The sequence below is a fragment of the Abramis brama genome (genome assembly GCF_963993115.1).
Source record: "Abramis brama genome assembly, chromosome: 7".
Taxonomy (NCBI): Eukaryota; Metazoa; Chordata; class Actinopteri; order Cypriniformes; family Leuciscidae; genus Abramis; species Abramis brama.
The window spans coordinates 10356663-10372073 of NC_139969.1; the positions used below are offsets into that span (position 1 = coordinate 10356663).

The following is a 15411-nucleotide window of genomic DNA, read 5'->3' on the forward strand; positions in this document are numbered from 1 at the left end:
AAACTTTTCCAAAAACATACCGAATCCAGATTACCAGTTCTCTAAATGGAACATGTCACCATGTAGGCAAACATCCTCTTCCATTTTCAAATCCCAATCCTACTAAAGTTTGATCAACATAGCCTACTGAAGGTTTGATCCAGGTTTCAGATCCTTTATATTTAAGTTTGTGTCACTGCTGTTCCATTCTCCCACAACTCTCACCATTTCACACTTATAAATATCCTAAATGTTTTTAAACTTTTCCAAATAGACTTTGACAAGACTGTAATGTGACAAGACAAGAATTGAAAAATTATCATAGACATTATTTTGCAAAGTAATCACATAGAAATCATGCAGCAGTTAAAAAGCTACAAACTATTTTACAATTATTTATGTTTAATATAAGTTGTTTAATTATTTATTTATTATTTAATGTTAATTTAAGTTTTATCAATTGTCATCTGACTGATGTGTTAATCTGATCAAATGATTTACTGTAGATTAATTGTAGGGACAGTTGTGAACAGTCAAGTTAATTGATACAAACTTCAAAAATAGAACAAATTAAAATTATTCTGTAAAGCAGCTCTAAAATAGAGAATAGGCCTAGAGTTATTCACCTGAAGAATCAATTCAGTGTTGATTCTGTTCCCTTCAATAACTGTGTAAACTTCAATTCTGAAATGAGTTCAGTTCAGCCATAAGCAGCTCTCACTTTGAGTCAGTTCAGTGTTTATTCAATTCAGTTCAATAACAGAGTCGATGTTGCTAAATTTCTCCGTTATGAAACGAAGTCGAATCAGCTGTAAAGCATCTCTGACTGCAGACAACAGTGGTTTCACATTTATAGTTATTCAGTTCATATTGAGAGGAATGTTTTGATGGTCGACATTATTATTTGTGTCCAATAGAGAGCAGCAGAGCGTTAGATTGTAACAGTTTAGACATCTTACCAGTTCTCTCGCTTTCCCTCTCTTTCTCCCTCTGTTAGCCAGTAGCCACATCACCTTCAGTTCAGTGGAAATGAAACTCATCACTACTTCCTGTTCAGTCTGGGTGTGGGATTCAGCAGTTTTGTAGGGGGGTTCAGTTTCTGAGGGCTAAACTGTTTGTGAGTTACTAAATGGCAGAATCCAGTGTTTCTTTGGCTCAGGATCAGTTCAGTTGTTCAATCTGTCTGGATCTACTGAAGGATCCAGTGACCATTCCCTGTGGACACAGTTACTGTATGATCTGTATCACAGGCTCCTGGGATCAGGATGATCAGAAGGGAGTCTACAGCTGCCCTCAGTGCAGACAGACCTTCACTACAAGACCTGTTTTAGGTAAAAACACCATGCTGGCTGAAGTGGTGGAGAAACTCCAGAAGACAAAACTGCAAGCTGCTCGTCCTGCTCAGTGTTACACTGAATCTGGAGATGTGGAGTGTGACGTCTGTACTGGGGACAAAAACAAAGCCATCAAGTCCTGTCTGGTGTGTCTGAACTCTTACTGTCAAAATCATCTGGAACAACATGAGATTTTCTTCAAAGGTAAGAGACACAATCTAATAGACGCCACTGGACGACTTCAGGAGATGATCTGCCCTCAACATGAGAAACTGCTGGAGATTTACTGTCGTACTGATCAACACTGTATATGTTACTTGTGTACAATGGATGTGCACAAAAATCATGAGACTGTATCAGCAGCAGCAGAGAGGACTGAGAAACAGGTATTAACTGATATTGAGACTATAATGCAAATATTAATGTCAATTGCAGTGTGATGAAATTGAACATAATGGATTTTGTTTATCATGCTGTGCCATGTGTTTTACAAATATCTTCTGGAAAATCTGGAAGTTGCTATAAGATTTAATTAACATCTAGTTGCAGGTGATATCAGAAATGAACAATTTGATTTGTAAGGTGAACACAAACGTACTATGTACAAACATTGATTTAGATATATTTGAATGTAAACATGTTTTTCTTATCAAACACATACACACTGCATATTAAACAATACACTTTCCCAACAGAGACAGCTAGAAGAGACACAGAGAACAAACCAGCAGAGAATGGAGGAGAAACAGAAGGAGCTTGAGGAGCTGAGAGAGGCTGTAGAGTCTCACAAGGTGAGTTTAGAGCAGAAGATCTGCTGGAAGAGCTGTTTCAGACTCAGTTAGGACTCTCCTCCAGTCAGTCCGTGAGGAGCCAGTGCTGGAGCTCTTTCAGTCCCACTGAAGCCCACTGTGGGGAACAGGCTGTGTGAGGGACCAGTAAGAGCCAAGTGAATGGACTGGTTCTAATGCGTCTCTGTGTGTCCTAACAGCGCTCTGCACAGGCAGCAGTGGAGGACAGTGAAAGGATCTTTACTGAGCTGATCCGCTCAATTGAGAGAAGCCGCTCTGAGGTGACACAGCTGATCAGAGACCAGGAAAAGACTGCAGTGAGTCGAGCTGAAGAACGACTGGAGCGACTGGAGCAGGAGATTGAGGATCTGAGGAGGAGAGACACTGAGCTGGAGCAGCTTTCACACACAGATGATCACATTCAATTCCTCCAGGTAACAGAGATCTGACAAACAGGACAGTGTCTTTAGGAAGGGAAGAGATTTGGTTTTCTATCAAATGTTTCTGTCTTTAGCTAATGTTTATTTTGTGTCTTTGTGTCTGTGTAGAGTTTCCAGTCTCTCTCTGTCCCTCCTGGACCTACAGACTCGTCCAGCATCACTGTCAGTCCTCGTCTCTCTTTTGATGATGTTGGTAAATCTGTGTCTCATCTGAGAGAGAAACTGGAGCATTTCTGCAGAGAGGAAATAGAAAAGATATCTGGTAAAGGTAAGTACTGGATCATTTATGTAATCCCAGAATTAAGTGATTCATCATGAAATATAATGTGGAATGAAAAGTAATAATATTAAATAGATGTATATTTAATGTTCTCTGTACTTTTATCGATATTCCACAGTAACATACATTGAGATAATTCCCATACCCGAGCTCAAGACCAGGGAGGGATTTTTACACTGTAAGTCTCTATACAGACACACACACACACACACACACACACACACACACACACACACACACACACACACACACACACACACACACACACACACACACACACACACACACACACACACACACACACACACACACACACACACACACACACAGACAGACAGACAGACAGACAGACATATGTTGGGTTAGTTGGATTGTATATGTTGGATTTCCATAGACCTAATGATTTTGTATACTATACAAACTGTATATTTTATCTCCTGACCCTGACAGAAAACTTTCTGCATTTTACATTTTCAAAAAATATCACAATATGATTTATAAGCTGTTTTCCTCATAGGGAACAAAAATGTCCCCACAAGGACAAGGATTTTGGATATTGCTCTTTGTGGGGACATTTTGTCCCTATAACATAGGGTTTACCTGAACCACACACACACAAACACACTACTACTACTTCTACTACATTGATTTACCCCCTTATAATCTGATTGACACCATGTAGTACATTTATTCTCTGTTAATCTTATACTTGTAGGATGTTTTGGATGTGTAATGTGTGCATGTGTGTCATGCATGGGGAATGTGAGTTTTAGTAAAGCTTCCATGTTAAGATCCCGCTGTCTCCTGTCTGTTCATTACTAATAATCTAACAAATCTTAGTTAAATAAAATAAGATATAAAAATAAAAACTCTTGCAACTGTTAATATTTCAAATAATTATTTCCTGATGTAGATTATTTGTTTTGTTTCAGATTTCCGTCAGTTCACTGTGGATATAAATACAGCATATAAAAGCATTTGTCTGTCTGACGGGAACCGAGTGATTAAATACACTGACACAGTCCAGTCGTATCCTGATCATCCAGACAGATTTGATACTCTGGAGCAGGTGTTGTGTCAAGAGAGTGTGTGTGGACGCTGTTACTGGGAGGTTGAGTGGAGTGGTGAGGTGGGTATATCAGTGTCATATAAGAGCATCAGTAGGAAAGGAGAGGAAAATGAATGTATTTTTGGACGCAACATTCAGTCTTGGAGATTATTTTGCACTTCCTTCGCATGTTTATTCTGGTATGATAAAAAAAAGACTAAACTCCCTGCAGTCTCCAGCTCCTCTAGAATAGGAGTGTATGTGGATCACAGTGCAGGAACTCTGTCCTTCTACAGCGTCTCTGACACAATGACCCTCATTCACAAAGTCCACACCACATTCACTCAGCCTCTCTATCCTGGCTTTAGAGTTTATGGATCAGTGAAACTGTGTGATCTCACAAAATAGATGATACAAAGTCATATAGGCTACTACAGCATGTGATATTACTAATAAAAATATAAGTAAAAATCGTATTACATTAATCTGATAATGGTTGTAATGTATGAGTGAAAGAATAACAATGAATAATCTTTATTGTAACCAATAGGACAAATAATATTCATATTGTCTGTCACTGTATGCTGTAAATAAATAAAAAATGAGAGAACCAAAGGCCCTCATGTCATTTATTTTGCCCTACTACTTATTTAAACTTGGAATCTGAGTTTATGCCATCACAGTTATGAATTAACAACCTTGCAGGTCAAAGGTGTTGCTGTTCATTCTGTTTAAATATGTAACGTGAGTGAAAAAACATGCAGTGTGATCAACAGTGAAACAACTCAGATTTTACTTCAATAAAAAGAAGCAGCGAAAGTTTATCTTTTAAAGATCATTTTATCAACTTACTAAAGATAAATTGCAAATGACTAAATATAGGTTGTAAAAAGTAAAAGGTTTGAATGAAGAAACAAATAATAACAAAAATAATATAAAAAACTGACATTTGTACAATAAAATTATACTGTAAAAGCATTAACAATCACACATAAACTGTAACATGAAATCATTAAATTAGAGTATTGTTAATAAAAATGAATTATCAATATAATTGCCATTTTAATTGTCATTCAAATTAAAGACTTTTTTTGGAGATCCATTTTTGGGGTGAATTGTAGTTCGATAATCTTTGAGTCAGACCCAATTCTGGGTAAAATAGAGAATAGGCCTATAGTGTTGTTATTCAGCTGAAGTCGGTTCAGTGTTGATTCTGTTCAGTTCAATAACTGTGTAAACTTCAATTCTGAAATGAGTTCAGTTCAGCCATAAGCAGCTCTCACTTTGAGTCAGTTCAGTGTTTATTCAATTCAGTTCAATAACAGAGTCGATGTTGCAAAATTTCTCCGTTATGAAACGAAGTCGAATCAGCTATAAAGCATCTCTGACTGCAGACAACAGTGGTTTCACATTTATAGTTATTCAGTTCATATTGAGAGGAATGTTTTGATGGTCGACATTATTATTTGTGTCCAATAGAGAGCAGCAGAGCGTTAGATTGTAACAGTTTAGACATCTTACCAGTTCTCTCGCCAGTTGCCACTCCTACCTTCAGTTCTGTAAAAATGAAACTCATCACTACTTCCTGTTTAGTCTGGGTGTGGGATTCAGCAGTTTTGTGGAGGTTTTCAGTTTCTGAGGGCTAAACTGTTTGTGAGTTACTGTTTTGCAGTAAAATGGCAGAATCCAGTGTTTCTTTGGCTCAGGATCAGTTCAGTTGTTCAATCTGTCTGGATCTACTGAAGGATCCAGTGACCATTCCCTGTGGACACAGTTACTGTATGATCTGTATCACAGGCTGCTGGGATCAGGATGATCAGAAGGGAGTCTACAGCTGCCCTCAGTGCAGACAGACCTTCACTACAAGACCTGTTTTAGGTAAAAACACCATGCTGGCTGAAGTGGTGGAGAAACTCCAGAAGACAAAACTACAAGCTCGTCCTGCTCAGTGTTACACTGAATCTGGAGATGTGGGGTGTGACGTCTGTACTGGGGACAAAAACAAAGCCATCAAGTCCTGTCTGGTGTGTCTGAACTCTTACTGTCAAAATCATCTGGAACAACATGAGATTTTCTTCAAAAGTAAAAGACACAATCTAATGGACGCCACTGGACGACTTCAGGAGATGATCTGCCCTCAACATGAGAAACTGCTGGAGATTTACTGTCGTACTGATCAACACTGTATATGTTACTTGTGTACAATGGATGTGCACAAAAATCATGAGACTGTGTCAGCAGCAGCAGAGAGGACTGAGAAACAGGTATTAACTGATATTGAGACTATAATGCAAATATTAATATCAATTGCAATGTGATGAAATTGAACATATAAAGGATTTTGTTTATCATGCTGTGCCATGTGTTTTACAAATATCTTCTGGAAAATCTGGAAGTTGCTATAAGATTTAATTAACATCTAGTTGCAGGTGATATCAGAAATGAACAATTTGATTTGTAAGGTGAACACAAACGTACTATGTACAAACATTGATTTAGATATATTTTAATGTAAACATGTTTTTCTTATCAAACACATACACACTGCATATTAAACAATACACTTTCCCGACAGAAACAGCTAGAAGAGACACAGAGAACAAACCAGCAGAGAATGGAGGAGAAACAGAAGGAGCTTGAGGAGCTGAGAGAGGCTGTAGAGTCTCACAAGGTGAGTTTAGAGCAGAAGATCTGCTGGAAGAGCTGTTTCAGACTCAGTTAGGACTCTCCTCCAGTCAGTCCGTAAGGAGCCAGTGCTGGAGCTCTTTCAGTCCCACTGAAGCCCACTGTGGGGAACAGGCTGTGTGAGGGACCAGTAAGAGCTGAGTGAATGGACTGGTTCTAATGCGTCTCTGTGTGTCCTAACAGCGCTCTGCACAGGCAGCAGTGGAGGACAGTGAGAGGATCTTTACTGAGCTGATCCGCTCCATTGAGAGAAGCCGCTCTGAGGTGACACAGCTGATCAGAGACCAGGAAAAGACTGCAGTGAGTCGAGCTGAAGAACGACTGGAGCGACTGGAGCAGGAGATTGAGGATCTGAGGAGGAGAGACACTGAGCTGGAGCAGCTTTCACACACGGATAATCACATTCAATTCCTCCAGGTAACAGAGATCTGACAAACAGGACAGTCTCTTTAGGAAGGATAGAGATTGCGTTTTCTAATGTTTCTGAGTCTTTAGCTGCTGTTTCTATTGTGTCTTTGTGTCTGTGTAGAGTTTCCAGTCTCTCTCTGTCCCTCCTGGATCTACAGACTCACCCAGCATCACTGTCAGTCCTCGTCTCTCTTTTGACGATGTTGGTAAATCTGTGTCTCATCTGAGACAGAAACTGGAGCGTTTCTGCAGAGAGGAAATAGAAAAGATATCTAGAAAAGGTAAGTACTGGATAATTTATGTAATCCCAGAATTAAGTGGTTCAACATGAAATATAAACTGGAATGAAAAGTGCACAAAAAATGAATATGAAATATGTACATTTAATGTTCTCTGTACTTTTTTTCATATTCCACAGTAACATACATTGAGATCATTCCCACACCCGAATTCAAGACCAGGGGGAAATTTGTACAATGTAAGTCTCTACACACACACAGACATATGTTGGGTTTTCATGTTTTATGTGGACTTTCCATAGACATAATGATTTTTTATACTGTACAAACTGTATATTTTATCTCCAAACCCTAAACCATGATATAAAACTTTCTGCATTTAAAATTTTCAAAAAATATTACAATATGATTTATAAGCTGTTTTCCTCGGAACAAAAAATGTCCCCACAAGGACAAGGATTTTGGATATTGCTCTTTGGGGGGACAATTTGTCCCTATAACATAGGGTTTACCTGAACCACACAAACACACTACTACTACTACTACTACTACTATTAGATGAACTAGAAGAACTAACTAGCACTATGAGCACCATTCTCTCTAGAACATTGGATGTTGTTGCACCCATTAGATTAAAAAAGGTCAGAGAGAAAATTAAAGCACCATGGTACAATAATACTACGCATGTTCTAAAGAGAGAAACCCGTAATTTAGAGCGTAAATGGAAACAAACTAATTTAGAGGTCTTTAGAATCACGTGGAAAGACAGTATGTCACGTTATAAAAAGGCCCTAAAAGCGGCCAGGGCTGAGCACCTCCGCAAACTAATAGAAAACAACCAAAACAATCCTAGGTTTTTATTTAACACCGTGGCTAGACTAACAAATAAACAGATGTCACCCGAACAAAATATCCCGTTACAGTTTAGTAGTAATGATTTCATGAACTTCTTCACTGAGAAAATAGAAAACATCAGAACCACAATTGTAAACGTTCAATCCTCAATCGCACCTTATAATTCAGCCTCAATTATCCCCCCGCAAGAACAATTACAGTGCTTTACAACTATAGAACAAAAAGAGTTAAATAAACTTATCACTTCATCTAAAACAACAACATGTTTATTAGATCCTATACCAACTAAACTACTGAAGGAAGTGTTACCTGTAGTGGAAGAGCCTCTCCTCAATATTATTAACTCATCTTTATCTTTAGGTCATGTTCCAAGAACATTTAAACTGGCAGTTATAAAACCTCTCATTAAGAAACCACAATTAGATCATAATAATCTAGCAAATTATAGACCCATTTCAAATCTACCTTTTATGTCTAAAATACTAGAAAAAGTTGTGTCCACTCAACTGGGCTCTTTCTTGCAAGAAAATGATATCTATGAAAAGTTTCAGTCAGGATTCAGGCCGCATCACAGCACTGAAACTGTGCTCGTTAAAATCACAAATGATTTACTCTTAGCTTCTGACCAAGGCTGTATCTCAATACTAGTTTTACTTGATCTAAGTGCTGCGTTCGATACTATAGATCACACAATACTCTTAGATCGACTACAAAATTATACTGGTGTTCAAGGACAAGCATTAAGCTGGTTTAGATCATACTTATCTGACCGCTACCATTTTGTCTATTTAAATGGAGAAAAATCGATCATAACTCCAGTAAACTATGGAGTGCCGCAGGGATCTGTGTTGGGCCCTCTATTATTCTCAATATATATGATGCCACTTGGAAATATTATAAGGAAACATGGAATTAGTTTCCATTGTTATGCTGATGACACTCAAATATATATTTCATCACGGCCGGATGAAAACGCTAAATTATCCAAATTGACAGAGTGTGTTAAAGATATAAAAGATTGGATGACACGTAATTTTCTTTTATTAAATCCAGACAAGACAGAGGTAATACTTATCGGTTCAAAAAACCGCCCACAGAACCTCTCACAATACAACTTTGACATCGTAGGATGTCCTGTTACTTTATCCTCTACAGTAAAAGACCTGGGTGTTATACTCGATTGTAAATCATATTTCGTATGTTACAAAAACAGCCTTTTTCCACCTTAGAAACATTGCTAAGCTACGTAATATGCTATAAGTTTCTGATGCAGAAAAGTTAGTTCATGCATTCATGACCTCGAGACTAGATTACTGTAATGCTTTATTAGCCGGTTGTCCTGCATCCTCAATAAACAAGCTACAGTTAGTCCAAAATGCAGCTGCTAGAGTTCTTACTAGATCAAGAAAATATGATCATATAACACCGATTTTATCATCACTACATTGGCTACCTATAAAGTTCCATATTAATTATAAGGTATTGCTACTGACTTATAAAGCCCTAAACGGCTTAGCTCCAGTCTATTTAACGGATCTTCTATCACCCTATAATCCATCGCGCTCTTTAAGATCAATAATTTCAAGGCTTTTGGTCATACCTAGGATATCCAGATCAACCAAAGGAGGGAGAGCATTTTCACATTTGGTCCAAAACTCTGGAATAGCCTTCCTGATACTGTTCGTTGCTCGGACTCGCTCTCCCAGTTTAAAACTAGATTAAAGACGCATCTTTTCAGCCAGGCATTCATATAATATTGTTAATCTCACAGTTTCAAACTACAATCCGGCCTCTAGTTCATAAATGCCAGAGGAGAACTGGCCCCCGACTGAGCCTGGGTTCTCCCAAGGTTTTTTTTTTTTTTCTCCATTAGGTCACCTGATGGAGTTTTAGGACACCATTAGGCCGCTTGATGGAGTTTTTTCGGTTCCTTGCCACTGTTGCCTTTGGCTTGCTCAGTTGGGGATATTTTGGGGATATTTAATTTTATTCTATCAATCAATAAATTCCACTAGAAACAAACTTTGTTATATTATTTTATTTTAATACTGTGAAGCTGCTTTGATACAATCTGTATTGTGAAAAGCGCTATACAAATATACTTGATTTGATTTGATTTGATTACTATTACTACTATTTCTACGACATTGATTTACCCCCTTATAATCTGATTGACACCAACATTTAGTCATACATTTATTCTCTGTTAATCTTTGTTGAATAAAATAAGATATAAAAATAAAAACTCTTGCAACTGTTAATATTTCAAATAATTATTTCCTGATGTAGATTATTTGTTTTGTTTCCATCAGATTTCCGTCAGTTCACTGTGGATATAAATACAGCATATAAAAGCATTTGTCTGTCTGAAGGGAACCGAGTGATTAAATACACTGACACAGTCCAGTCGTATCCTGATCATCCAGACAGATTTGATACTCTGGAGCAGGTGTTGTGTCGAGAGAGTGTGTGTGGACGCTGTTACTGGGAGGTTGAGTGGAGTGGTGAGGTGGGTATATCAGTGTCATATAAGAGCATCAGCAGGAAAGGAGAGGGAAATGAATGTATTTTTGGACGCAACATTCAGTCTTGGAGATTATTTTGCTCTTCCTCCAAATGTTTATTCTGGTACGATAAAAAAAAGACTAAACTCCCTGCAGTCTCCAGCTCCTCTAGAATAGGAGTGTATGTGGATCACAGTGCAGGAACTCTGTCCTTCTACAGCGTCTCTGACACAATGACCCTCATTCACAGAGTCCACACCACATTCACTCAGCCTCTCTATCCTGGCTTTAGAGTTTACTTTTTGGGACCACATATTTCAAAAGTAAAACTGTGAGAATTGAACTGTATTGATGGTACAGAGAATCATGTTTGAGGTCAATGGTAAATCCATTGAAATGCTGAGTGGAGCCTTTTCTTAGATTAATCGGATGAATAAATGTTCATAAACATAGAGTATAAAAAAGATGAATGTGGAAACATCATCGACACCAGTAGAAATAATACTTGTAATGTAACTTAATTTACTTGCTTAATGCAAATAAAATAAATAAGAAGCATGAGGCATTTTGTTGTGTTTTCTTCAATCATACATTAATATGTATATATTCATTGAGTGAATTTAGAGGATCCTCTTTGTCTTAAAATATTAAATGTTTATTAAACAACGGTGGATTCAACAGTGACACTTTAGGGAGACTTTTACTTGAATGAAGATACAAATATGTATGATGTTTTCCAGAAATAATGGTTACATTTGAGTCTCATATTGTTGCTTCTGTCACTGTACCTCTGGATCTTCTCATTTTGCCTCAACATGTTTACAGTAAGTCGTGAAGCAGTCATTTATTTTAACCTCAGTAACTTACAGGCCGATCACAGACAGGGTCAGTCCTAATCTATTGGCCTTCTATTAAGACTGCATCTTAAGAGCACAATGGTCACACACTTTCTGTTCTTCTATGTATTACATGAGGATGCTTTACCCTAAACCCGCTGGATGTTGATGCATACCTGGACATGTTTTTTGTTATTTTATTTACATTTTAATGTAAGTTTGTGTCACTGCTTTTCCATTCTTCTTCCATAACTATCACTAGTTCATTCTACCAAATATCCTATGATTTTTAAACACTTTCTAATTGACAAGACAGTAAATACTTTGTGATGAGACATACATTTTAAGTTTATCATGGTCATTATTTAATAAAGTAATAACACAACAATCATTTTGCAGTTATAAAAGCAACAAACTATTCTACAATTATTTATGATTTATTATGATTTACAGAAGACTTATTGTAGGGACAGTGAGAGGACATTAGTATTAACATTAATATTAACATCAACATTAGTATTAGTGATCAGTAGAGGGCAGTGAACCTTACCTTATCTGACCAGCTCTCTCTCTCTCTCTCTCTCTCTCTCTCTCTCTCTCTCTCTCTCTCTCTCTCTCCTGCTTTCCCTCTCTTTCTCCCTCTTTTAGCCACTCCTACCTTCAGTGAAAGTGAAAGTGAAACTCATCACTACTTCCTGCTCAGTCTGGGTGTGGGATTCAGCAGTTTTGTGTTTTTTTCTGTTTATAAGGGCTATACTAAACAGTAAAATAGTAAAATGGCAGAATCCAGTGTTTCTTTGGCTCAGGATCAGTTCAGTTGTTCAATCTGTCTGGATCTAAGAATCCAGTGACCATTCCCTGTGGACACAGTTACTGTATGATCTGTATCACAGGCTGCTGGGATCAGGATGATCAGAAGGGAGTCTACAGCTGCCCTCAGTGCAGACAGACCTTCACTACAAGACCTGTTTTAGGTAAAAACACCATGCTGGCTGAAGTGGTGGAGAAACTCAAGAAGACAAAACTGCAAGCTGCTCGTCCTGCTCAGTGTTACACTGAATCTGGAGATGTGGAGTGTGACGTCTGTACTGGAGACAAAAACAAAGCCATCAAGTCCTGTCTGGTGTGTCTGAACTCTTACTGTCAAAATCATCTGGAACAACATGAGATTTTCTTCAAAGGTAAGAGACACAATCTAATGGACGCCACTGGACGACTTCAGGAGATGATCTGCCCTCAACATGAGAAACTGCTGGAGATTTACTGTCGTAGTGAACAGAAGTGCATTTGTTTGCTGTGTATGGTGGATGAACACAAAAACCATGAGACTGTATCAGTTGCACCCCCCCCCCCCCCCCCCATTCTATTGTGTATGAGTATTATTGAAAGAGTTCAAACAATAAGTTCATAATTGGTTAGTGTTAGATTATGGCAGTGCCATTACTCAACTATATTTAAATAAATTTGTGAACAAATATACTACGAAGATAGCGATTATTTACATGAGATAAAAGCTTCTAAAAATACATATGAAAGGATCCCAAAACAGTACACACTTATCAGTAAACTTTCCCAACAGAGACAGTTGGAGGAAATGCAGAGAACAAACCAGCAGAGAATCGAGGAGAAACAGAAGGAGCTTGAGGAGCTGAGAGAGGCTGTAGAGTCTCACAAGGTGAGTTTAGAGCAGAAGAACTGCTGGAAGAGCTGTTTCAGACTCAGTTAGGACTCTCCTCCAGTCAGTCCGTAAGGAGCCAGTGCTGGAACTCTTTCAGTCCCACTGAAGCCCACTGTGGGGAACAGGCTGTGTGAGGGACCAGTAAGAGCTGAGTGAATGGACTGGTTCTAATGCGTCTCTGTGTGTCCTAACAGCGCTCTGCACAGGCATCAGTGGAGGACAGTGAGAGGATCTTTACTGAGCTGATCCGCTCCATTGAGAGAAGCCGCTCTGAGGTGACACAGCTGATCAGAGACCAGGAAAAGACTGCAGTGAGTCGAGCTGAAGAACGACTGGAGCGACTGGAGCAGGAGATTGAGGATCTGAGGAGGAGAGACACTGAGCTGGAGCAGCTTTCACACACGGATAATCACATTCAATTCCTCCAGGTAACAGAGATCTGACAAACAGGACAGTGTCTTTAGGAAGGATAGAGATTGGGTTTTCTAATGTTTCTGTGTCTTTAGCTGCTGTTTCTATTGTGTCTTTGTGTCTGTGTAGAGTTTCCAGTCTCTCTCTGTCCCTCCTGGATCTACAGACTCGCCCAGCATCACTGTCAGTCCTCGTCTCTCTTTTGATGATGTTGGTAAATCTGTGTCTCATCTGAGAGAGAAACTGGAGAATTTCTGCAGAGTGGAAATAGAAAAGATATCTGATATGGGTAATGCACTGGATTGTTCTTTTACTTTCAGAAATAATTTAAGCATCATGCTAGAAAAATCTAAAATGTTTATAAAAATGAATACAAAATACATTGTTTCTTTCAATGTTTTCTTTAATATTACACTGAATATGTCTTTTGGTTTTCATAGTAAAATACATCGATATTGTATCCACCCCTGAACCAAAGACAAGGGAGGAGTTTCTTCAATGTAAGGCACAACACTAGTGGGTGAAATCTTCCCATCTGATGTCAGTAATTTCCTGATTTAGAGACAGATTATGTGTTTTATCTTTCAGATTCCCGTCGGTTCATGCTGGATGCAAACACAGTGCATAAATACCTATGTTTGTCTGAGGAGAACAGAATGATTACTGAAACCAACACAGACCAGCGGTATCCTGATCATCCAGACAGATTTGATCGTTTGACTCAGGTGTTGTGTCGAGAGAGTGTGTGTGGACGCTGTTACTGGGAGGTTGAGTGGAGTGGGAGAGGAGTGGGTATATCAGTGTCATATAAGAGCATCAGCAGGAAGAGACAGGGTTTTTTTGAATGTGCGTTAGGATATAATGATCAGTCTTGGAGTTTGTATTGCTTTCCCTCCAGTTACTGCAAATACTCATTTTGTCACAATGACACAGAGACTGAACTCCTTGCCGTCTCCATCTCCTCTAGAATAGGAGTGTATGTGGATCACAGTGCAGGAACTCTGTCCTTCTACAGGGTCTCTGACACAATGACCCTCATTCACAGAGTCCACACCACATTCACTCAGCCTCTCTATCCTGGCTTTAGAGTTTATGGATCAGTGAAACTGTGTGATATCACAAAATAGAATAGGCTATAGGGCTGCAGGATGTGCGATAGGCTTTTATAGGATTCGTAGTTGATCTGTGATCCGTAACGCATGTAATTCGCAGATTAATTGCAAAGTTTAACCATCAGAGTGACAGTTTATCATTTGCATGTGTTTTTAAGCCCTGTCAATTTAAACATCAAGTGCAAAAAGACTGAGCCACACACACAGAGCCACGCAGACAGCACGTGAAGTTTGTGAACATCGAATTCCCTTCCCTTTCTTATCTATTTGTGCTTAAACGTGTGCATGGAAAATTAAGTCAAATACCGGTCTCGACAAGTTTCCTCATGAACACAGTCGGTTATGAGTTGTAAACAGAAAGAAAATGGATGCTTGTCATTACCAGTGTGCGTTCGCCTTTAAGTGACAGGAGCCCATTATACCTGCAACTGTTTCTGTCACCAAAGTTAATCAAACAACAAAAGAGACTTTTGTTGCTTTAACAAAAATAAACTGTATTAATTATATGAATCCTATTTAATTTATACAGTGAAGACTATGAAGTGTAATTTTACATTTGATTATTCAATGTCTGTACCAGTTAATTTACCTGAAAAACATAAAGCACTGCTTATTTCATCTGTCTTTGTTCTATTATATTCATCTATGCTTGTAATTTATTATTTTCTATGCAGATGCACTACCCTACAAAATTACCCCAATCATCCTAAAATGATTAATTCTTTACAAATAGAGCTATTCAAATCATCAGGTGAAATTGTTTTCATATCGCAATATAGATATCATAAAAAAAATAAAAATAAAAAATATTGCA

The 15411-nt window shown here is 38.3% G+C and overlaps 2 protein-coding genes across 2 annotated transcripts; both read left to right on the forward strand.

The window, feature by feature from the left end:
- Window positions 1-982: 982 nt before the first annotated feature.
- Window positions 983-4457, forward strand: LOC311086389 (E3 ubiquitin/ISG15 ligase TRIM25-like). Its single transcript, XM_084119265.1, has 6 exons — window positions 983-1699; window positions 2009-2104; window positions 2302-2535; window positions 2650-2809; window positions 2940-2999; window positions 3754-4457. Exons 1-6 carry the CDS (start codon window positions 1109-1111, stop codon window positions 4275-4277), a joined length of 1665 nt encoding a protein of 554 aa, XP_083975391.1. The 5' UTR covers window positions 983-1108; the 3' UTR covers window positions 4278-4457.
- A 967-nt stretch (window positions 4458-5424) lies between these two features.
- LOC311087069 (uncharacterized protein) lies at window positions 5425-15208 on the forward strand. Its single transcript, XM_084120319.1, has 13 exons — window positions 5425-6133; window positions 6445-6540; window positions 6738-6971; window positions 7084-7243; window positions 7381-7440; window positions 10369-10893; window positions 12045-12104; window positions 12290-12726; window positions 12976-13071; window positions 13269-13502; window positions 13615-13774; window positions 13926-13985; window positions 14074-15208. Exons 1-13 carry the CDS (start codon window positions 5546-5548, stop codon window positions 14610-14612), a joined length of 3249 nt encoding a protein of 1082 aa, XP_083976445.1. The 5' UTR covers window positions 5425-5545; the 3' UTR covers window positions 14613-15208.
- Window positions 15209-15411: the final 203 nt, after the last annotated feature.